This window comes from Sphaeramia orbicularis, chromosome 6, assembly GCF_902148855.1.
Source record: "Sphaeramia orbicularis chromosome 6, fSphaOr1.1, whole genome shotgun sequence".
In the NCBI taxonomy this organism is placed as follows: Eukaryota; Metazoa; Chordata; class Actinopteri; order Kurtiformes; family Apogonidae; genus Sphaeramia; species Sphaeramia orbicularis.
Genome location: NC_043962.1, coordinates 7,285,291 through 7,310,514, shown reverse-complemented (window position 1 = coordinate 7,310,514; position 25,224 = coordinate 7,285,291). Strand labels below are relative to the sequence as shown.

At 38.9% G+C, this 25,224-nt stretch overlaps 1 protein-coding gene across 2 annotated transcripts in view; it reads left to right on the top strand.

Moving 5' to 3' along the window:
- znf423 (zinc finger protein 423) overlaps positions 1-25,224 on the top strand; it is a 442,387-nt gene that overhangs the window by 175,498 nt on the left and 241,665 nt on the right. For both annotated transcript variants that reach the window (XM_030136142.1, XM_030136141.1), the window contains exons 12-18: positions 1,269-1,808; positions 3,814-3,964; positions 7,071-7,646; positions 9,461-9,645; positions 12,929-13,362; positions 14,336-14,549; positions 19,734-19,818. In XM_030136142.1, coding sequence (XP_029992002.1) covers positions 1,269-1,808; positions 3,814-3,964; positions 7,071-7,646; positions 9,461-9,645; positions 12,929-13,362; positions 14,336-14,549; positions 19,734-19,818 — 2,185 coding nt within the window. The remainder of the gene's footprint in view (positions 1-1,268; positions 1,809-3,813; positions 3,965-7,070; positions 7,647-9,460; positions 9,646-12,928; positions 13,363-14,335; positions 14,550-19,733; positions 19,819-25,224) is intronic.

The window sequence follows — 25,224 nt, the reverse complement described above, 5'->3', positions numbered from 1 at the left end:
GGGTCGCCGGCTCGATTCCCCGGACTGGTTGAATGTTGTTGGCTGATGTGCCCTTGAGCAAGGCATTTATGCTGCATTCCAGAGTGCTGGGAAGTAGAATTTATCTCACTTGGGGTTAACTACATCCCACCCAGTATTCCAGGTGATCCATGTTGAACATAAACAACAAATATGAAGATCACAAATCTAATGCCGCGTTTCCACTATGTGGAACTGCCTCGACCTGGCTTTGCTCGACTCAACTCGGGTACCAGGTCCTATTCCTGGAGACCGTTTCCATTACAGGATACTACCAACTTTACAGTACCTGGACGTCATAGCGATGTTGCATGTTACTTCAGTGTCATCTGCTCAGAGAGTCGCTGATAAATTCACTCGTTGCGTGTTGTCTCGTCAAGCTAATGCTGAAATTTTACATCAGTCACAGACTGAGTCTCCTGGACTGACCATATTGTAGTTTTACGGGCTGTCATCATGTGGATTAACCTACTGCTATATTTGCTGTAAACTTCCGCATCTGCTTTTTGTAAAACAGCGGGTCACAGAGACGACTCTGACCAATCAGTGGTCTGCAGGGCTCACACATCACGTTTTAGTATCTGGTCCCCAGTCTTGGAACCTTGGCGGAGGTGATACCAAAAAACTAGTACCAGGTACCAGATTCCAGGTCCTTTTTCGTAATGGAAACACAAAAAGGCCGAGTTCAGCCGAGCCAGTACCACGTAGTGGAAAGGTGGCATAAGTTCCTATTTGCTTTGTTACTGAAGAGGCATTTTAACTGTCGACAGTTCAGTGTTCTCAAATACACAAACGTGATGGAAGAGGTGAAAAGACGGATGAGCTAATTATACTCTACAATGTGAAGTTTCTTTTCATTGCAAACTTGCACACTGTGCGCCACCATAGTTGTGCTGACATTATATTGTAGTTTGCGTTGAGGTCAGGGTACTTCGATCTGGCCCCACTTTGCAACTAGGACTTCCGGCTCAGAGAGGCGCTCCAATGCATTTTACCCTGTTGGATGTCAGAAACCTCCCGTCTCCCAGGACGTTGGAATGCAGCATTAACTCCCCACTTGCTCTCAGGGTGTTCAGTATGCCAAGCCCACTGCTCCTAGTTTGCAGTGTGAGGTGTGTTCCTGCATGTTCTAGTCATGGGTTAAAAGCAGAAGGTCCATTTTAGTGTGTGGTGCATGTCTACCGTTTACTGACAAATAATGAATCTTAAATCTTAATCTTAAAAAGTAAAGAGTTATTGTCTACGTACAGGTTTACTCCTGCCCTTACTGCACCAACTCTCCTATCTTCGGCTCACTCCTCAAGCTAACCAAGCACATAAAGGAGAACCACAAAAACATTCCGCTGGCGAACAACAAACGGCAGGCCAAGGTCGCCGACCTAAGCCCCGCCTCCTCTGATGTCGAGATCTCCTCCCCGAAACGTCACAGACTGGGAGGGGACTCCACCCCCTCCATGGGGAGCAACGGGGACTATCCGTGCAACCAGTGTGACCTGCGGTTTTCCAGTTTTGAGGGTTTCCAGGCTCATCTGAAGTCGCACCTGGAGATGCTGTTACGACGCCAGTCCTGCCCCCAGTGCAACAAGGAGGACTTCGAATCCCAGGAGGCATTGCTGCAACACCTGACAGTGCACTACACCACCACGTCAACCCAGTATGTGTGCGAGAGCTGCGATAAGCAGTTCTCGTCGGTGGATGACCTACAGAAACACTTGCTGGACATGCATACATTTGTTCTGTACCACTGCACTCTGTGCCAGGAGGTGTTCGACTCCAAGGTCTCCATTCAGGTCAGTGTTTGTCCCGCCTTCTGTTTTAAATTATGCAAATAGATAGTCGTCAATAAAGGCAAAATACTTCACTCTCAGATTCTTGGAAAACCATCTGGGGCTGTTTTTAATTTGGGTCAGATCTGGATGGGAAAATCAGGTGACTTTTATGCTGTTTTTAAACCCCATTGGAAGGGTTTAGTCTGATCCACATACAAACTTTTCAGGATTAATCAGGTCTGCACTGGGACCAGATATCACTATGCAGGCTGCTAGCTCTATGAAAACAGGTAGAATAAGTGACCCAGGCCAGTGTCTCCCAACCTGTTTGAGCCACGGCACATATTTTACATTAGAAAAATCACAAGGCACATCACCACACAAAAATGTCACAAAAAGTATATTTATGTAAATATAATGCACATCTAGACTCAGTTTACTGCCTCAGTGTGAAATCTGGGCCTGTTTAGTTGAACTCAAAGGTGATTTTCTTGCAGGAATTGAAGAAAAACACACACAAATCTTTCTTAACAGCTGGGGCGGGGGGGCACATTGGGGGTGCACGGGCAATTGGTACAAGACAGCTGAAAGGGGTGCGTCAGCGACCCCTCGGACAGACCCCCTGGCTTATGGATTGAGGTCTGTTGTATAATAGTATGGGAGATATATCCCTCCCATATCCCAGCCCGATGCCTGGGGCTCACAGGTGACTCACTAATCCATGCGTCTCTAGTGAGGGGGGCTTTCTCAACAGAACGCACTGCATTTGGGCAGGTTCACTTTCACTTTTATTTTGCAAAGGGAAACAGGAGAGTGTTGTTGTAGTGGGTCATTGGTGTATGCAGTCGTATTTATATCACGCTGCTTGCTTACACCAATCAGGTGAAATTGGATAATATTCCACAGCACACCTGAGGATTTCTCATGGCACACTGGTTTGGAAACACTGATTTAGGCTACGTTCACACTGCAGATAAAAGCTGCCCAAAGCTGACTTTTTACTTATATGTGACTCATATATGTTTATTTTTTGTTAGTCTGAATAAATCAGACCTACTTTCATATGTGGTCCTAAGTCAGATCCATACAGTATGTGATATTCGGACTTTTACATTATTGGAAATTGACAGACTGAAGGGGGCGGGATCTTCAAAGATCCATATTTACTTCTATAAACATCTTCTACACATGCAAGTTCAGGAGCGAAGACTGTTCGCACATGAGTCTGACACTAAATTCTGTAAACAACTATGCAAAAAAAAAAAAGAAAAAGCAAACTGATTTCAGCAAAAAATGTGAATCGAGCATTTAGACTCTGCAGTGTAAACATAGCCATAGAGTCACATTTGGGATAAACTGGTTATGTAATAACATGTGATGGTTGTTGAGGGATTATTACTTTATGCAGACAAAATATATTTGTACCTTATTGTGTAAATGTATTGTTTTTTAAGTTTGATCACATTGTAGTAGTAGTAATAGTAGTAGTAGTAGTAGTATTTTAAGTACATAGAATCATCAGATAACACAGAATCATACAACATGGTCAAAAAAAAAAAAAAAAAAAAAATTAAAAATGTGTGCGCTCAAAAAGGAGTAGGAAGAAGTGTAACTTATTGACACCCACCCCCTTTTTACAAACTAATAATCAAACGAGATCCGCTTCCTTTGCTTTGTTAACATGCATTTTCCTCTGCTTATTGTACATTGTACATTGTGGTCCTTAAATCCAGCCTGTGCCACTGCCAGTCCTCTTTTACTTTCACCGGGATAATCCCAGTGTTTTTGGATCACAACTCTCCCAATCCATCCAAAAACACTCAGAACAAAACACACTGAAGGTTTAGTCCAGAGCCAAATGACATGATGTCTAATTTCAGAGTCAGTTTTTCATCGAACCAGCCCATTTTCAAGATGTGATCCAACCTGATCGCAACAACTGTTTCCTTCTATTTGGCATTCTCAAAAATATTTTGAGGAAAGAAGCATAAAATAAAGTATTTTTCCTCCACTTTTTGTCATGTAGGTTCATTTGGCGGTGAAGCACAGCAATGAGAAGAAGCTGTTTCGCTGCACAGCCTGTGCCTGGGACTTCAGGAAGGAGACTGACCTTCAGCTCCATGTGAAGCATAACCACCTGGGTCAAAGGTCAGGCCTGCCAGGGGGGCTCGGAGCAGGTACGTCGCAATTATCTATTTGGAAGAATGTGCAATGTTGTTTAATAACTGCAGTGTCCAACAGTAACCAGAAACTGAACCTACAGACTAAAAATGAAGTGAAAGTGTTTAATCGATAAGGCAGCTGCTGAAACTGTGAAAGTATTCTGATTACTTTGGGTGTTCGAACGCTCTCCAACAGCATCCAACAAAACCTTAAGAATAATTTACAACATGTATTTATGTAAATATTTGTCACTAATATCAGTTAATTTAAAAAAAAGTGATTAAAAAAAGTTATTAAATAGGACTTTTATACATGTAGTTTTATGTTATGTTTTAAATCTGAGTATACCAAAAAGTAATTAGAAACAGGCAAAAAAAAAAAAAAAAAAAACCCTCCACAAAACACACTAAAAACAAAGCTAAAAACTAAAAAGAAGCTCTAGAGGCTCAACTCTTGCTAAAATCAGACACATATTATTGAGAGAAACACTATAAACAAGCTAAAAACTGCCAGAATTATAATGAAAATCTAAAAATAAGCTAAAATGTCATAAATGTCATGAGAGACACTGAAAGCAAAGTGAAATATTCAGAATTGTACAGAGAGAAGATAAAAACAAGCAAAAAAAAACTTAAATCAACAAAATCTTAGAGATGCTAAAAACTCCCAGAAAAGCTAAAAACAGCATAAAATTTTATAAATGGTATGATGGCAACTAAAATCATGTCAAAAAGTCTGAAAACAAGTCAGTCAGTTTGTTTAAACAGGACCAAATACTATATAGAATTAACATTTGTTTTTGTTTTTTTTTTCAGTGTTTTTATTACACATTAAATCATCCAGAAAAACATAATACAGTCGTCATCTTTTTTTTTTTTCATGCCCAAACCCATGAACAGTCCCACCCTGTTGCACCATAAAAAGATGATAATTAGCAGTAATAATAAATAAATAAATAATAAGGAACTCAGATATTAGTCACAGACTTGTATTAATAAAATTACTCTGGAATGAGTGAGGATCTACCTCTTTTGAATTAACATTTGGCTTGATCAAAGTGGAAACTACTGGAGATATTCATTTGGAACCCTGAACTTTTGAGCAGAAAAACAGACGATCTGACTGTATGTCATCATATGAAGAATTGTCTTCTTTTCTTTGAGAGACATGTTAATTATTAGTGCAAACTGTACGGAATGACTCTGTAATCCAAGGCTGTTGAAGTCATTTTAGTTCAGGGGCCACAAACAGCACAATATGACCAGTAAAATAATAGAAATATAGGCTCTAAATTTTGACAATGCAAAATTTTTGTCTTTGTTTTAGTGCAAAGAAGTACAATTAAATCATGAAAATGTTGGGAGAGAAACTAAGAGCAAAGTAAAATCGTCATGAATTGTCCAGAGAGAGGCTAAAAACTCCAAAATGTTAGAGAAAAGCTGCAAAACAAGCCAGTCAGTCTTTTTTTTTTTTATACAGGACCAAATACTGTACAGAATTAACCCTTTCATGCATAGTGGTCACTCCAGTGGACAGTTCTTCTCCTGCTATTCTCTGATATATTCATGGGTTTTGTTATTTTAGTTCCATATCAGCCAACACAGTGGACGCTTATGCACCATCCATTAAACTGACATTCATACCATTACTGTAACTTTCCTGTTCTTAATAAACCTGATCTGACTGCAGTAACATGCTAGAGTGTAAATCAATTGCTAATTGTTATTAAACTGTAATTAATAGTTTTGTTTTGTTTTTTTTTTACACAAAATGCTTTTTTTTTTTGCATATAATCTCCATGAAGTGAGTAATAACTAGTATTAGAGTACATTAATATGTGAGAAAACATCAGATTAGCTGCATTAAAAATGTTCTTATTCCATAGTTTTCACACAGTTTATCACTTTCTGATATTGCGTTTTAAATACATGTTTCTTTGCTTCAAAAAATTAAACACATAGTGTCCAGCTGTGTGGACATTTTTGTAACTCTGTGAAAAACAGGTTCATTAAAAAATTTTTTGATCATATTGATTTTTTTTCATGCCTAAAGAGGAATAAAAACACTCAGGAAAAAAATCTTGATGAAGGTTCACATAATTAATGCATGAAAGGGTTAACATTTGGGTTTTGGAGGGGAATAAGGGTGGGGGGGGGGCAGGGGTGTGTTCTGTGTGTAATGTAGGTGTCGTGCGGTGGTTCTCAGTCTTTTTCTATCGGGCCCCCCTTTGGAGCACGAAAAATCTCCAAGCCCCCCCTCAACCCCAACATCGTACCTGTGGTGCAGTTATAACTTTTATTGAAAGAAACATCAATATCGTTAGAATACTTTTTGCTTTTTCTTGAATAATTTGTTGTGCAAATTAAAAACAACTTCGATTTTTGATTGAACAATATAAATGACCTCAACAAAACTACTCCCTGAGACATTATTTTTCCAATTAAAAATAGGAAATGTGTAATTATCTTACAACTATGACAATAAGGTAATTTTTTTTTTGTAGAACAACAAACCCTAACCCTAACCCTAACCCCTAACCCCTAACCCTAACCCTAACCCTTAACAATATCAGTGGCTGCAATGAGCCTGTTTCCGTTGCACATCTCAGAACATAAAAGTGCAAACTGTACAAACTGTGCAAAACCAGAAACATTGCACATTTTTCTTTTCCAGTCCAATCCTTGTCCATTGTCCAAACCTAAACTCTTTGTCTAGTCTAGTGACAGATCACTATGGCAGTAAATTTGTTTGTTGTACGTCCCTAAAATGGTTCCAGGGTGCTCCAACGCTAAAACATTAGTTCCACCTGATACATGTTCTAACCTGAAGAAAAAAAAACAAAACACCTAGGAATGATCCCATGCCCCCCCCAGAAAGCCTTCGCACCCCCCCGGGGGGGCCCACCCCACAGTTTGAGAAACACTGGTGTAGTGTAATATTGAATTTGTTTATTCTTGCAAACTGAAAATTAAAATCAATAAAAACTGTTGATTACAAAAAAAGTGAAAAATACTGGAAACACTGAAAAAAAAACCATATTATTCATTTGCCTACCTGTGCTTTTTCTAGTTGACAGTATTATTGTTCGACTAAACTCCCATGTCTGACTTTGCTCCGCAGGTCTTAAGCCCCGTAAGTGTATTTTCTGTGGGGAGACATTCGGAACTGAAGTGGAGCTCCAGTGCCACATCACCACACACAGCAAGAAATTCACATGTCGCTTCTGCGGCAAAGCTTTCCACGCCATTTCACTGCTAGAGAGACACCTGAGAGAGAAGCACTGCATCTTCGACGGCGGCAACATAACCGGTAATGGAGGGGGCACGGGGAGCAGCGGGAGCCAGAACGGGACCCCCAACGGGCTGGCGCAATCCTCCAAGCGAGGAGGAGGTGGAGGCGGAGGAGGCGGAAGTGGCGGTAATGGAGGAGCAGGAGGTGTTGAGAGAGCCACGGTGGCGGCCAGCGAACAGGCCGACCTTCAGAACATGCTGCTAAAGAGCGGAGTAGTGGGAGGGGCCGGCGGCCAAGGCGGAGACACGGCCAACAGCCACGAGGCCAGCGGCGGCGAGGAGGAGCTGGACAATTCCGAGCCCATGTACGCCTGCGATATTTGTGGAGCGGCGTACACCATGGAGTCGCTGCTGCAGAACCACAGGCTGAGGGACCACAACATCCGACCTGGAGAAGACGACGCTGGTAATGAAGGCGGAGGAGATGAAGATCTGTGCACCGAGGTTTAGAGTTAGACTGAGGAAGGGTCTGAAGGGTTTGACCCCCCCCACCCCATAACCTTTACCTGTCAGACACTTTTAACTGAAACAGAAACAGAAACACCATCCTTTAATGACCTGATTTCAGATCAGCCAGAAACCATCTGAAGACTGAAGACGACGCAGCCTTTTCTGTTCTTCTAATTATTATCATCTTCTTCTTCTTCCCCTCCTCCTCCTCCTTCTTCTTCCCCGCCTTCTTATCTTCTCCTTCTCCTTCTTCTTCTTCTCATTCTTCTCCTTCTCCTTTTTATCTTCTTCTTCTTCTCCTTCTCCTTTTTATCTTCTTATCGTGTCCTCCTTCTCCTTTTCTTCTCCTCTTTCTTCTCCTTCTTCTCCTCCTCCTTCTTCTCCTCCTTCCTCTTCTCCTTCTCATCTTCTCCTCATTCTCCTTTTTCTCCTTCTTCTGCTCCTTCTTTTTATATTCTCCTCCTTCTTCTTATCTTGTCCTCCTTCTTATCTTCTCCTTCTCCTTATCTTCTCCTTCTTCTTCTCCTTCTTTTTATCTTGTCCTCCTTCTTATCTTGTCCTCCTTCTCCTTCTTCCCTTCTTCTCCTTCCCATCTTCTCCTTCTCCTTCTTCTTTTCCTCCTTCTTCTTCCTCTCCTCCTTCTCATCTCCTTCTCCTTCTTCTCCTCCTTCTTCTCCTTCTCATCTTCTCCTCATTCTCATTCTCCTCCTTCTTCTTCTCCTTCTCCTCCTCCTTCTTCTCCATCTTCTCCTCCTTCTTCTTCTCTTTCTTCTCCTCCTCCTTCTTCTTCTCCTTCTTCTTCTCTTCCTCCTCCTCCTCCTCCTTCTTCTTCTCCTTCTTCTTCTCCTTCTCCTCCTCCTTCTTCTCCATCTTCTCCTCCTTCTTCTCCTCCTTCTTCTTCTTCTTCTCTTTCTTCTCCTCCTCCTTCTTCTTCTCCTTCTTCTTCTCTTCCTCCTCCTCCTCCTCCTCCTTCTTCTTCCTCTACCTGTCCTGTTCAGTTTGTCCTCCAGTATAATTGCACTGGGGCCACTAATTGTTTGACAGTTTTGATCTAAGAGGGTTTTGAGCCTTAATCAATTCCTCCTATTGGTTGGATTGAATTATTTTTATTACTTTATGGATATTTCCTGATGGGAGAACAGGACAAAGTTATACACAAACAAACACTGATACAGACTCTGAAACAAACAAAAAACACCACTGAACATTTTAAACCTGTTTCAAAGACACATCTACTTGCACTGGCTTTTAGTACAAGTATGTGACTTTTATAGAATAGAATTGAATAGAATTGAACTGAACTTAATTGAATTGAACTGAACTGAATTGAACTGAATAGAATAGTTCTTTATTATAATCCATTTAGCAGCAAAAATTCTTAGTGCAAAAAAGACTATAAAAATCTCACACAAAATACTGAAAAATGTAGAAAATGTGCAAATCTATGGGACAAAGTATGAAATATACATAAAATATTACTAAAAACTACTGAAATATACCAAAAAAACTAGCTCTATACTACAGATGAGAAGTATGTACAACAAATAAGAATATATACAGGCACTGTAGGATATATACAAATTAAGATTAAGAAAAACAAGGTGCATGTGTTGTGTTTTGCACATAATACTATTTGTGTTATCCTCTGGTTGTGTTTTTGCTATTTATCCAATTATTGTGTATCGTGTGTGTCATATTTAGTATTTCTACCCATATCTTTGCATAGGACTTTGAATTGAAATAAACTTAACCTCGGATTTCATTCATCAGGTTCACGAAAGAAGAAGGCCGACTTCATTAAAGGAAACCACAAGTGTAACGTGTGCTCCAGGACGTTCTTTTCTGAGAACGGGCTTCGTGAGCATGCTCAGACGCACCGCGGCCCCGCTAAACACTACATGTGTCCGATATGTGGCGAGCGTTTCCCTTCTCTGCTAACCCTCACTGAACACAAGGTACCACACCATCCACCTGTCAGCTTGTCTTTTGTACCATTAAACCAGGGGATCTGTGGGCCACATCTGGTCCACCATAGGGTCCAATCTTGGCCGTGGGATGAATTTGTGAAATGCAAAAATGACACTGAATTGAATGGAGGTGGGGTAGCTACTTGTTTCCGAAATTGTTGGATAGGTAAAAAGATAAGTGTTCAGGTATTGAGTCAAATAACAGTGTTTACATAAACATTTGATCTCACAGGCTTGACATGTTGGGACCATTTTGACCATGTTCTATAAAATGTGTCCTTCTGTAATCTGAGTGAAAAAGAACGTTTTTACATGAAACAGTGTTAATCCAGTCTTCATTTGTTGGAGGTTCAGGTTTTTTGCTTGCTGCCAGTAAAATATAGAGCAGTTTGTTGTCCTTATGGCAGTGGTTCCCAACCTTTTTTTACTCCTGACCCCATTTTAACATCACAAATATTTGGCAAACCCCAGACATTCAAAACGGACACTTTTTTTTGCTAAAATTCATTAGTGTTTGATCATGTAATAGTTTTCTATACTATGTTTCATATAAACGTTAATTCTAGAGGACATTTAGTCTATATAATGATATTATTATGACATGTCAGGTATAGATTACTGCACAAAGTGAGAAAATTTTATTTTTCTAACGCTGCTGATTCATTTTATGCAGATACCACAATATGACTTAAGCCAGTGGTTTCCAACCTTTTTTAACTCATGACCCCATTTTAACATCATAAATTTCTGCGACCCCAGACATTCAAAACGGAGACTTTTTTTTTTTTGCTAAAATTAATTTGTTTTGGTTCATGTAATAGTTTGCTATACTATGTTTAATTTTAGAGGACATTTAGTCTATATAATGTATATTATTCTGGACGGAGGCAGTAAATCCAGGTGTAGATTACTGCACAAAGTGAGAATTTGATTTTCCTTGGTCAGGATATGTACAGTCAGTCCACCTTGGATTTACAAGGCTGACAATTAATACTGAACAAACAAGAACTCAAACTATGAATTATGAAAGAGCTGCAGCATCTGAAACTGACCACAATGAACATTTGACAGATAAACAGAACCACAGTGCTGCAGTTTCACACTCACAGTTTGTCTGCTATGGACTGGGATTGCCTCTGTCAACTCAACAGAGATTTTTTATTAGTACGATTTTTTTTTTTTTTTTTTATCAGTTACTAGAAATTACAGGCGACCCCACAGGTTGAACAACACTGACTTATGGTTAAAGTCATTCGATGCAGTTTTACCAAGATAGATTGTTTCAAATGATAAAGGAAAAACAAATGAAAACACATTCTGAATATGTTTGTGGATCTCAGACCATTATTCACAAATAGTTTAACAATCCCAAAAGGCATGAAAATGATTAGTCCCATCCATCCCACATCCCCAGAATGCATCAGCACTTCCACAATACTGTTTCTGAGCCGGTGTGACAAAAAAATGTTTAACATTTTTAACATGTAATTTCACTCTATTTACTCTAAAACAAACAAAACTTCAGAGTTGACATTATTTATAGGTTATTATATAATGTTCCTGGTCCGGCCCACTGGGGATTAAACTGGGATGAATGTGGCCTCTGAACTAAAGTGAGTTTGACAGCCCTGCATCAAACCAAAGATCAAATCCAGTCATTGGTTTCCTTCGTAGAAAACACCACAGCCGTAACACTCCTCAGAAACACTCTTCCTTTTCCTCTTGTGTTTACACTTGTTTGTTAGTTTGTTCCATTTTCTGCATGTGTACCTGTCTCAACTGTTTTGATCCTGAAACTTCTTTGGTTGCTTTGAGTTATGTCTTTAAAAAAAATGTCTGAATTCCCCTTAGAGAGGTAATTTGTGCTCTACCACCCTACAGGAAAATGTTTGCATATTCAAAAATGTGTTGTGTAACGCAGCTCCAGTTATACTAACAGTGTTAAATATGTTTACATAAAACACAGTGACAAGGCGGCTGCTGGAGCTGTGAGCGGAGTTCACATGACTTTGGATTTTAGACCCCAGGGTTTTTAACTACTTTTAAATAATATAATTTAATGTCATGGATCATGTCAGAGCTTATATTATGGTCATGGGGCCCTGTTAAAATACTTGTGCTCTACTACAAATACTTTTTTAAAATTTATTTATAAGAGTTTTAAAATTACAGAGGTGTGGACCTCAGCTAAGGTAAATGTGCTTAGTAGTATATGTGTGGTCTAACCCACACCAACAGCATCCAAGGAAAACCTTAAGAATAAAGAATAATTTACAACATGTATTTTATGTTAATAGATGTTGCTAATATCAGTTAATAAAAAAAAGCTGATTTAAAAAGTTGTTAAAAAAAAAAGTACTTTTATACATGAACATAGAATTAATTAAATTTTTTTTAAACAGGCAAAAAACAGAACTAAAAACTAAACACAAATATTAAAGAGAGATGCTAAAAACAACAAAAATTTTTTTTTAAAAATCCCAAATTTAGAAACAGGCTGAAAAAAAACAAAGCTAAAAACAGAGAGGCCAAACTCTGACTAAAATTACACACTTATTAATGAGACACTCTAAAAACAAGCGTAAAACTCCCAGAATTATAGAGGAAAGCTAAAAAGAAGCGAAAATTTCATAAATGTTAGGAGAGAAACTAAAAGCAAAGTAAAATTGTCATGAATTGTACAGAGAGAAGAAAAAAAAAAGCAAAAAAAAACCCCCAAAAAACTCCCAAAGTTTTAGAAACAGACTAAAAATTAAGTTAAAAACTCCAAAGAATACCCAGAGAGACCAAACTCTTGCTAAAATTGCACACATATTTATGAGACACACTAAAAACAAGCGAAAAACTCCTGGAATTATAGAGAAAATCTAAAAACAAGCTAAAATTTCATAAATGTTATGAGAGAAACTGAAAGCAAAGTAAAATCTTCATGAATTGTACAAAGAGAGGATAAAAAAGAAGCAAAATAAACTCCCAAAATTTTAGAAACAGACTAAAAACAAAGCTAAAAACTCCAAGAATTTCCAGAGAGGCTCATCTCTGTCTAAAATTGCACAATGATTTTGACATCCTTCATTGTTTGTATCCACGGTGCAAATTCATCCCACAGCCGAATCTGTGGTGGGCCAGTTTTGGTCCACGGACCGCATGTTTGACACCCCTGCTGTAATCAGTACTGCTCTGTATAAAATGTGTTAATTCTCGGAACATGTTTTGCATCTGTGGGTGAATGTCAACTGTTGGATTATGACTGAACACTCCTTCTCTGCAGGTGACGCACAGTAAAAGCCTGGACACGGGAACCTGTCGAATCTGTAAGATGCCTCTGCAGAGCGAGGAGGAGTTCATCGAACATTGCCAGATGCATCCGGACCTCCGTAACTCCCTGACGGGCTTCCGCTGCGTCGTGTGCATGCAGACCGTCACCTCCACCCTGGAACTGAAGATCCACGGCACCTTCCACATGCAGAAGCTCTCCACTGGTTCTGCACTTGGAGGACCTGGAGCAGGAAGTGGGAATGGAGGAGGAGGTGGAGGAGGAGGAGGAGGGAATGGCTCAGCCTCTTCATCCCCCAATGGGCAGCTGCAGCAACACAAGCTGTATAAATGCGCTTTTTGCCTGAAGGAGTTCAAGAACAAAGGGGAGCTGGTGAAGCTGGATGTCAACGGCCTGCCTTATGGCCTCTGTGCCGGCTGCATGAGCAGGTTTGTAAACATCCAACCAAACCTGTGGATTCTAATCAGTGTTTACTAAATACTGCCTAAATGTATTTACAATTATATGTAAAAAAAAAAAAGCTAATTATTTGTGTGTGTGTGTTTTTTCTTAATTGAACAATGAACTATTGAACAGTATGTATATATACTATGACATCAAAATAGGATAAAAAAAAATAGTCACATTTCACAAAATATTATATTCTCTCTCTATTCTATTCTATCTCTATCTATATATAGATACAAATGTAAGTAAAAAAAATCAAAATAAAAAGCTTGAGGTATAAAAATAGAAATTATATAAATTAAATAAGATTATATACTTGACAGTCTTTTTATTTTACTTGCTTTAGAGTTATTTGCTCTTACTGAGTGTATTTTGATGCTAGTTTATTCCTTTTCTTGCCATTATCCTTTACTCTAAACATTTACATTTCATTTACATTTATGCATTTGGCAGACACTTTTTTCCCAAAGCAACTTACAGGAGAAAACAAACAAACAAACAAAAAAAAGTAATTAAAAAAAATAATAATGCAATAAAATACAAGGATAGATTAAAGACATAAAGCAGCTGTACAATTAAAAACAGTGTCGTACAGAAGATTAAAAAAACAAAATTATAGACTAAAATACAAGAATAGATTAAGAAGACATAAAAACAGCCTTACAATTAAAACAGTGAAATAAAAATACCAAGTAAAACAAAAGAATAAACTTAATGATACATTTAAAATGGAATGTTTGAAAGTGCTAGACAGCAGAAAATCTGGGTTGAGCTTAGATTGAAGTACCTTAGCACACACACAAAAAAAAAACAAATCATGCAAAAAGTGTTGATGTTTGAGTCTTACTTCATACGTCATAGAGAAACAACCCCTAGTGCTGTTTGTACAAAACATGCATTCTTTTTATTTCGCCATAACTTGTCTAATGGAAATCAAATGCTCCGTTAAACCAGGGGCACAAACGGCCAGAGCCCAAACCAGGGAGGAGCCGCCACGCCCGGGGACACGCAGGGGGAGAAGGCCATGGCCGGGCTGAGGTGTCCGGAGTGCGGGGTGAAGTTTGAAAGCCTGGAGGACTTGGAGAGTCACGTCCAGACAGACCACCCTGAGGTCAGCCCCGAAACCAGCGCCGCAGGGAAGAAGGCCGAGGCTTCACCCGCACCCAAGGTGAGACGGGACCAACCGACGGCCTTTTTAACGCAAACATCCGACTGGACTGACGGATACTGAAAAAGCAGGCATTAGGCTCATTAGGCAGGATCTGTCTGGTCACTGAACCCACCAGTGTTTTCATGTCTGAAATAACAGCTGTTCACCAGCTCCAGGTCCAGTTTCTACTAAACAGGGGCGTCTCAATAAATCAGAATATCATCAAAAAGGTGATTTTTTTTTTTTTCCGGTAATTTACTTCAAAAAGTGAAACACATCTTTACATGTTTATTCATCACACAGACTGATATATTTTAAGTGTTTATTTCTTTTCATTTTTGTTGTATATGTGTATAATGACAATAGAGGCATTCTGTTCTATTCTATTCTATTCTGTTCTATTATATTCTATTGTATTCTGTTCTGTTCTGTTCTATTCTAGTCTATGCTATTCTGTTCTGTTCTATGCTATTCTGTTCTATGCTATTCTATTCTATTCTATTCTGTTCTGTTCTATTCTAGTCTATGCTATTCTGTTCTGTTCTATGCTATTCTATTCTATTCTGTTCTGTACTATTCTATTCTATTCTATTCTAGTCTATTCTAGTCTATACTGTTCTATTCTGTTCTATGCTGTTCTATTCTATTCTGTTCTATACTATTCTATTCTATTCTGTTCTATTCTATTCATTTTGATGATTATAACCTACAGCTAATGAAAACCCAAAATTCAATATCACAGAAAATTACTTGAGTATTACTTGAGACCTATAAAAAAAAAAAACAGGATTTTCAACACAGAAATGCACTTTTTGAATTGAATTACAGACATAAATCAACTTTTCGATGATATTCTAAATCACTGAGATGCACCTGTATGTATACTGTATAGACACAAATATTGGGACACATCCCACCTACAGGTTGTTGAACATATCACCGTTCACTCATTTCGATTGGTCGCTTAAAATGATCGGATGGCGTTTTTTCAGTCCTGTCCGTTCCACAGGTGACTACATTTTTTAATTTTTGTGTTAGAGCGTTTAATTAATTGGTTGTAATTAGAGCTGCAACCGATTAATCGACTCAAAGTGATCCAAAAAAAATCATTCAACCACAATTCTCCTGAATCAAAGCTTTGTTTCCTTCATTTCTCTGCTGTTAAACATTGGTTCCACTGTTGTGTTTCACATGGACACTTATTGTGACGCACAAAGAAGCTTCAGTTCAGGAAAACTGCAATAGAATATTTCCCTTCAATCAATTCGAGTCGATTAATCAAATCATGAATTTTTGCATTCGCTTCAAGCACCTAATCGATTAATCGGTTGCAGCTCTAGTTGTAATCGGGGTGTGAGGGGGATTTTAAGCAATATAGTAAAAAATGCTGCAGGAAAACATCTCCTACCCCACCTTTAATTGTTGAACAAAACGTACCACTTTAAAACCTGTCGAAGCAGATCATTTGCATTTTTTACAAAGTTTATGAGAACCTTTGGCAGCCTGAGCGAATGTAGAGTAAAAAAAAAAAACAGAAGCAGAACCTGCTCATATTCTGACTCTAATCAGCCTTTGCATCGCTCAGATCTCTGTTGGGCCTCACAACAAAACGAACACTTAAAATAACGAGAGCTGAGAGGGCAGTGAGGAAGACGAGCAGTACACATGCAACTTTTCCAACTCTATATAATTTAAATACCATTTAACAGCAGACATTTTCTGGAGTGCAGGAGACGTACAAATCCTCCTGAACCGTGTGTTTTCCTGCGTGTGTGTGCAGCGTCGGTGCATGCCGCTGCTTTGTCTGGAACTGGCATACGTGTGCTTGTGTATACGTCTTGTGTGTGTGTCAGCCGAGCCCCACTGGGTCCTGCGGCTGGGGCGTGCTGAGGCATTGTGGGAGCTGTTCGCTCTACTTGATATTGACAGTCAGGCTCCCCGGGACCTGCCGCGTGTCTATGTGTGTGAGAGTGTGTGTAGTTGCAGAGAAGCCGGTGTGTGTCTGCATGTGTGCGTGTGCGTGTTCCAGGCAGTTCCTTGGGACCCTCTGTCTTACCTGCACCTTTGTTTCTGCTTAGTCTAACAGCACAAAGCAGACAAAGTAGGATTTTTGTGTGTGTGTCTATGTGTGCGTACTCAGTCTAGCAAGCTGAAGCAACAGAGAGATAGTGGAAGTGGGGCCTTTGTGTATTTTGTATGTGTTTGTGCATGAGTGATCGCTGTGTGCCATGAATGGATAAGCAGAGCCACTGCTTCTCTCACCCATGTTTGTCTCCTCCTTCTCTTTTCCCTCTTTCCTGCTGCACTCACTCCTCATTCCTTCATCTTTTTCTTCGGTCATCCCACAGTTTTTACGCTCGGCCCTCGCTGCAGCATTTTGTCATCAGTCCATCTGTCCGTCCGTATGTATGTGCAAAAACTTTGGCATGGACTGAAGGGTTTTCAAATCCGGGAACATTATGTTTTACTTCTGTCTCATAATTTCCAGAGGTCATACTTGTTTGTGTGTAACTGCATACCTCTTTGTTTCATCCCTGAGCCTGTTTACATGACTGTAAGAATCCAATAACTGGGAGTAATCACTCATTCATTCATTCATCTTCTGAACCGCTTTGTCCTCGAGAGGGTTGTGGGGGTGCTGAAGCCCATCCCAGCTACCTATGGGCGATAGCGGGGTTCACCCTGGACGTGTCGCCAGTTCATCACAGGGTTAACAAATGCCAACCCTGTGGTACCGGCTCGACTCGACTCAGCCTTTTTGCGTTTCCATTACAAAAAAGGACCTGGAATCTGGTACCCGGTACTAGTTTTTTGGTATCACCTCCGCTAGGGTTCCAGGACTGGGGACCAGATACTAAAAGGTGACGTGGAAACACTGCAGACCACTGATTGGTCAGAGAGTTGTTTCTGTGACCCGCCATTTTACAAAAAACAGATGTGGAAGTTGACAGTAAATATAGCGGTAGGTTAATCCACATGATGACAGCCTGTAAAACTACACCATGGTTTGTTGAGGAGGTTCAGACGTAAAAATTCAGCATGAGCTTGATGAGAGAACACACAATGAGCGAGTTTATCAGCAACTCTCTGAGCAGACGACATGGATGTAACACGCCACATCGCTATGACATCCAAGTACTGTAAAGTCTGTAGTATCCTGTAATGGAAACGGTCTCCAGGAATAGGACCTGGTACCCGAGTCGAGCCGGTTCCACGTAGTGGAAACGCTGCAGTAGACCAGGGGTGTCCAATCCTGGTCCTCTAGGGCCGGTATCCTGCATGTTTTAGATATTTCCCTCTACCAGCACACTTAATGGTCGTTATCAGGCTTCTGCAGAGTTTGATGATAGGCTGATCATTTGCATTAGGTGTGTTGGAAGAGGGACACATCTAAAACATGCAAAATATCAGCCCTCAAGGACCAGGATTGGACACCCCAGACATAGACGAACAAACAACCACTCTCACATTCACACCTATGGGCAAATTAGCTTAACCAGTTAACCTGTGTAATGGAATTTTAACTTCTTTATCATATTCCCTTCTCTGTTCCCGTATCATTTCTCAAATACCCCCCCACTGCATCCTAACTTTCCCGTACCTTTGCCCAAACCCCCCCTACTGTGTGTGTTAATTTTCGTGGAACAAAAGGTGACTGTTTCTTAAAACCTTTGGGCTCATCACTCAGTCAATAGGCCCTTTGAACAGACATGAGGTGTCACTTGCAAATGGGATTCACTTTATAAAAGGTGAATCTTGAGAGAAGCTCTTGGTCTTTTCTTCACAATCGCAGCTCGTGTGCAGAACTGACCTTTCTTTGCAAAGGAATAAAATCCTGTTGGCCGGCAGAAGTCTATTTCCTTATTCACCAGCAGCGGAGCAAAAATAACACCTATTAGTGCATGGTGGGAGGAGCCTGAGAGAACCCACATATAAACTCCACACAGAACATTTATTAACAGGCAGAATATTGGTACAATTATACTTACTTCTCTTAAGATATTTCATGTTGTTCATCTTTGTCCAGGTTATTCACATTTTTTGTGAAAGTATAGTTTGTAAATGTAAACATTTTCCTGCAATTGTACTTTTTTTTAACTCTAAAAACAAAGAGAAAAATTGAAGTTGTTATTATTTATAGGTTATTACGATAGTATATTACTGGTCTGAGCCGCTGGAGACTGAATTGGGATGAATGTGGAATAGGGCTGAAAGGTACATCGTTATTGTATCAATATCTAGACATGAACATTCAAGATATTAATATCGAAAAAGCAACGATATAAACGATATAGATTTTCCCCGCACTCGTCCTGCATGTACAGCTCTGGAAGTCACAACAAATTTCATTTATTCGTACTTTATGTTAATGTTGATGACTGGCAGTGAGGTCTTATAAATAAAACTGCACTCTCCACATTCTTTTGTATTATGATGTTTGTATTTTTCTGAAAAATGCTTGGTTTTCACCAAACTCGTAGTCATATCGTATCATATCGATATCGAGATATCTGGCATGAATATCAAGATATGAAATTTTGTCCATATCGTTCAGCCCTAATGCGTGCGGAACCTGAAAGAAAATGAATGTTAAAGGTGGGGTAGGAGATCCTGGAAAAACGGTTCGAGCAAGCTACATTTTGAAAATACACAATTCAAAAGTCCAAACCCCTTTTTTCAGACTTCCCCCTGAAGCCATGCCTCCAGAGTACCGGACTGTATTCATAGAGGGGGGAGGGGGGAGGGAGAAATGTCAGCTGAGTTTGATAGACATGTCATCGCTCAGTCATTTCGATGGGTCGGTTAAAATGATTGGATGGTGTTTTTTCAGTCCTGTCCGTTCCACAGGTGACGAAAACTTTTTATTTTTGTCTTAGAGCATTTAATTAATTGGTTATCATTGGGGTGTGAAGGGGACTTTAAACAATATAGTAAAAAAAATGTTCCAGGAAAACATCTCCTACCCTACCTTTAATATCGTCAGTATAATATTTGCATTTTACAAAGTCATTCCACAGGTCAGATTGGACCCTTTTGGTGGGCCGGTTTTGTGTTCTGGTGCATTATGGATCCATTCTGTTTCTGTTTAGGTCAATAATTATTGTGATTACTGTTCAATTAAATATATTGTCAATCATTTATGCGATTGCCTTTATGTGACAGATGATGAGTTCTGATTATTGTCTCTTTTCCTGTTTTTAGAAAAAGACCTACCAGTGTATCAAATGCCAAATGACTTTCGAGACGGAAAGAGAGATCCAGATTCACGTGGCGAATCACATGATCGGTGAGTGAAGCGCAACTTTTCTTCTTTTTGTGTTTCGTGCAGCGAGCGAGCGAGCAAGTGTGAGTGAGAGTTTGTTAATGTACTGTTTGATTTCCTGATGCTTGTAAATAACTCGGCTCCTGTTTATTTGACTTCGGGTTTATCTGAGTCTTAGGGAAACAGTTGCCATTGTGTTTGTCCCACACACACACGCTCACACACACACTTTTATATTAAACACCAACACACACAGATGCTAGTTAGAGCTCCGTACACAGAGGTGTGAGACACTCAGGTGAAATGAAGAGCTTCTTTTGACTTGGGGGGCTGCCCAGACCAGCTGTTGTGCAATTTACCACTTGGCTGCACTTCTGAGGGTTGGAAGAAGTGACTTAGAAAACAGGTAAAATTACAAATTAAACTTTACACCTTACACTTCACAAATAGCTGAAAACGAGAGAGGAAGTTTATTTTAACGACTGATCTGAAAATTGGTTCATCATAGTTGTAGGTCAGTGGATCTGTTTGTAATTGGATGTACTTTTCAGAAACAAACAAAAAACTCGTGGTTGATTGATTTTTTGTTTTGAAATACAAGAATTAAAATTGAATTTCAAGCTGTTTTTTGTTTTCAGTGTCAAAACAGATAAACCAAATTTTTAAAAAAAAAACTACCTGACAGGAATGGAAAAACAGGCCAAAAATGGCTATTTTTTTTCATTTTCTGAGCCCCGGAAAGTTCTATTGTCATTTTCAAGGAAAGAGCGCAAAGATTCGTACAGACGATGGGTTTGTACGAATCCTCCAGTTCATACGACATCTGGAGTTTGTGGACATTCGTGGATGGAGCATTTCTACTATGTCCAGATTTCGTTTAAACTGGGAGATTCCTACAAACCCATCATTTGTAAGAATCTTTGACCTCGATGGCATTAGCGCTCTTACCTTGAAAATGACAACAGAACTTTCCAGGCTCAGAAAAAGAAAAAAAAAAAAAAAAACAGGCGTTTTTGGTTTGTTTTTCCATTTCTGTCAGGTAGTAACTTTTTTTTTTTTTTTTTTTAAACCACGTGAGATGTTTGAATGTATAATTTTTATTTAATTGTCTTATTTGGTATTGGTTTATTCTTATTTGTTGTTGTTTTTAATTGTACATCTTTTTACGTTTTAATCTATTCTCGATTGATGATTGCCACTAGAAACAAATGGACCACTGTTTAGAATCAGCCATGTAAGTAAACAGGGTTCGCATTACTAGGAATTTGCTCCATTAGTTTGGTACATATATAGAACATGGAGTGAGTAAGAAGCATGCAGTAAAAAAAAAAAATAGAATAAAATAAAATAAGTAAGCTCGAGCATAAAGAAGTGAGATAAATTTTCAAAATATGTCATCAACAATGTGGACAAAAGGTAATTAACAGTGCATCTTAGTTTAGTTTAGTTTAGTTTAGTTTTTTATTTCGAATATAACATTAAAGCCAAACCACAAGAAGATTTATATATAAAAAGAAAAGAAAACATGTGAAAAGGAACGGGATGAAGCTGAATTTACAATCTCCCGCCCCCTTACCCCATCCTTCTACCTACCCTAAATTCCTCTGTCAGATCCCATGAGTAACTCCAACATCCTACACATTTCAGACTAAATTCTGACTAAGCACAAAACACAAACTTGCTGTACATATTAAGGATAGACTGTCCATTTTGCAACAGCATTTCACATAAAAATAAACTGTCCATTTTGTAACAGCAGTAATACACATATAAAAACAAAAATAAACTCTGTCCATTTCATAACAATAATACCCTTATCAAAAACAAAATCTTAATCAGCAGGTCAAAGCACAATATATGTTTACTTTTACTGTAGTACTGTTTACTTTTGTGTTGGTTTAGTTTGGTTTTCCTGCACCTCCAGTCTCACTTCATACATCAGCAACACCAAAAGAGACACCTCAACACATTTCACCAGAGAACGTCAGATCAGAATTGGCGAAAAAGCTGCAGCTACAAGTCCAGACACATCATCGTATGTGTGTTTGAAAACAAAACTCACAATGTATTAAAATAAAATGTTGCCGCTGTCGACTGTAGATATGTTTTTTTTTTTTTTTTTACGTCAGATCCCACGGAGCGCAGAGGTCAATGTAGAACTTTGCCTTTAACAGGGACCACCTAAAGTATCAGACATTAAATGACAGAAGGTTTAATTCATTTGAAATAATAATAATAATAAGTGGGTTTACAAAACCATGAGTGTGACTTTTATTAAAAAAAAAAAATACTCATGTTTAACTCTAAACAAGCGTTGGAGGTTGGAGTCTGTGTTCTTTTATGAGCTTCCCCTGTGACAGTTTTTTTCGCTGCTCGCTGCTAATTTGCTGCCGTAGCATCTCTGTCGTCATGGAGATTAACGAGGTGGACCTGCAAGTTGTTCTGGGGAGCAAATGCTCGGCGCGCCCCGCCCTCCGCCCCTCAGCCTATTCGCCAGGCCTGACAGGCAATCCCAGAGTCACTGATGCACTCTGAGGCGTGTGTGTGTGTGTGTGTGTGTGTGTGTGTGTGTGTGTGTGTGTGTGTGAATGCTGACATCGCTCTGAGTCTTACAGTAATGTCTGGAGACGTGGGTAGAGAGAATTGAAACAGAAGTACAGCTGGAGTAACTTTTCCTTCAGTCCCCTGTGGTCCATGCTCATACTCGTACACAGCGCCTCGTGCACATGCTACGACGCGCACAAACACCAAGTGCAGCAACAAACTCCACCACATATGCACAAATAGGACACACACACACACACACACCCAAAACTATAGTTCTGAACATCTTTTCCCGACTGTACAGCTTCTCTTAGCCTGTTGTCCTGCTCTCTCTCCACTGCGTTTACCTTTATTTTTCCATCTTCTGCTCCTCCTCTCCTTCTTTCTGGACTTCACCTTTCAGTGGCGAATCCTCTATGATCTCCCTCCATTTCTTCCATTTCACATTCATTCCTTCATCGTAGAAATCCTGCCTTTCATTTGGCCCTTTCTGCCAGATGTAACCGTCAGAAGTTCCTCTTCCTCATCTGGTGGATCAAACTCACCTTCTGATCATTACACTGGTCAACGACAAATTTATTGTTGAAGTTTTTTGAGCTGATTTAGGTTCATTTTGGTGTGCTGAATCCAAAAATCACATGAATTTTGCTCAATCATGTCAACTTTCTGAACTATGCTACATATTGGCTTTTTAACATTTTTGCTTACATTTATGGGCATTTTCACATCATATGATACAAAATTCTTTCATATTTCTTGCAATAAACGAGTTCTGAAGATTTTACTTTTGCCAATTTATGATTAATGTTTTTTTTAATATTACAGGTGAATGAAATGGCTTCAACTAGAAGATCTTGCAAAAATAAGCCTGACATATTCTGCTACATCTGCAGTGAATACATAATAAATAATAAATACATCCTGTTAGAAAATGATTTTTTTTCTCTTAAAACCTATTTTGGGGGAGAACTATATAAAAAAATCAACTGATAAAGTCACAAAAATGTAATCAATTTTGTGAGAAGATCCAATTTTTCAAAATCAAATTAGCAAAAAAAAAAAACCTGACCTGATTGAGAAAAACAGATGTCATTTTTGGATTTAGCGGTGCAAAATGGTCCTAATTCAGTTGAAAAAACCTAGACAACTTGCAAAAAACATTTTTTTGTAACCCAGTGTAATTATATCCTTGAAATGGAGATATTTCTGGCATCCTGTTAAAATCCTGCCATAGATAAACTATTTTAGTCAGCATTCACCTCCTTCTGCTATCTGTATTTGTATGTCCCCAAAATGGAGTTATGGGGATATAATGTTTTTATCCCAAACAGGGGGGATTTCGGGGATATACCCTTGCTGTCGGCCCCCCGACAGCGTAAACCTCATTCGATTTCTGGAGTTATCAGATTATTCAAGTGATCATATAAACAGCATAATCTGATCTGATTTATCTGATAACAGTAATCTGATTATAAGAAATCAGATTAACACACCTGGATACTTACCTAATACCTAATATTCCAATGTGTTCCTGCATGTATACATGTTAATGTAATTTATTTTATTCTTTCACATCTACGCATGTGTAAAATGATTATCACATTTCTTAAGTGCATGTAAACGCGTCAAATCTGATTATTACAATTTTCTAATTCCTCCCAGTTGTCACATTTTTATGGTCATGTAAACAGGCTCAGTGTGACAATAGGATGTTTTAGTAGTTATTGAAATTAGCAGAACTTGGATCCAATAGTGTGTGGTTAATATCAGGCTTATTAACTGGAATTACTGACTGTGACGCAAAATACAAATAAAAACATCACAGTTACTAATAAAAAATAAAAAAATCACACCCTGATTTGCTTATATTGGCAGTTAGTGTGATGTTCACTGATCCAGATTTGCTTCATTCATTCATTTAGGTAGTTATTACACAAACGTACATGTTGTGTTAAGCTCTTTTTTGGTATAAATCATGAATGAATGAATGAATGAATGAATGGGTGAAATGATTTTATTTTGGACATAAAAATCACAATACGTTCACTAACAAAGAAAATGCCGGAAGCAAATCATCAACAGAAAACATGAAAACAAAAAAGGAAATTTCATTGCAGTATTAGCCTTAACCCTTAGGGGGAGCATCAGAAGTCGGTCACGTAGACCACTGGGGACAATGGCAGCATTACCTTAATACTACTAAGACTATTACACCTACTGTTTAGTCTGGTACTGGAGCATTACACACAATTATTGTACTATTAGTGACACAGCTACTATTAAATCTACAGTCTAATTATTCATTCATTCATAACCTTTATTTAACCCTTAGGGGTCCATAGTCACGGCTCCGTGACTGAATCACATGACATTTTCAACACGTCATAGCATCAGAAATCGGTCATGGAAGTCAAAAGTGCAGACTTGAAACACTCTCCCACTTTTTATTTGATGTTGATAGAGCAAATACAACCAGAGATATGACCGTTTGAACCCGGAGCAAATAAACGTGAATGAAAGTATGAAAATGAGGTGGGGGGAGCGTTAGATTTCTGACCATATATTTGTCATTTTTTGTCCTTTTTTCAAAACGGAAAAAACTGGACGAATCTGCGGATTCTAATCCACAGACTGCATTAGCATTACAGGTAAGGGTGAGAATGACCCCCACCTGAACTGGATGTGGAAACTGGGAGGACTGGGGGGTGAGAAAACTGGAGAAAATGCCTATGCAAAGATCTACTTCTATGTCAAATATTTGAGTATAGTTTTAATTTATTACAATTTTGATTTCATATACTTAATATTTGGAACCAATATTCATCTTTAAAGTCTATGAAAAGGTTCGTTAAGCATCTTTGTGTTATTTATGCAATAAATTATATG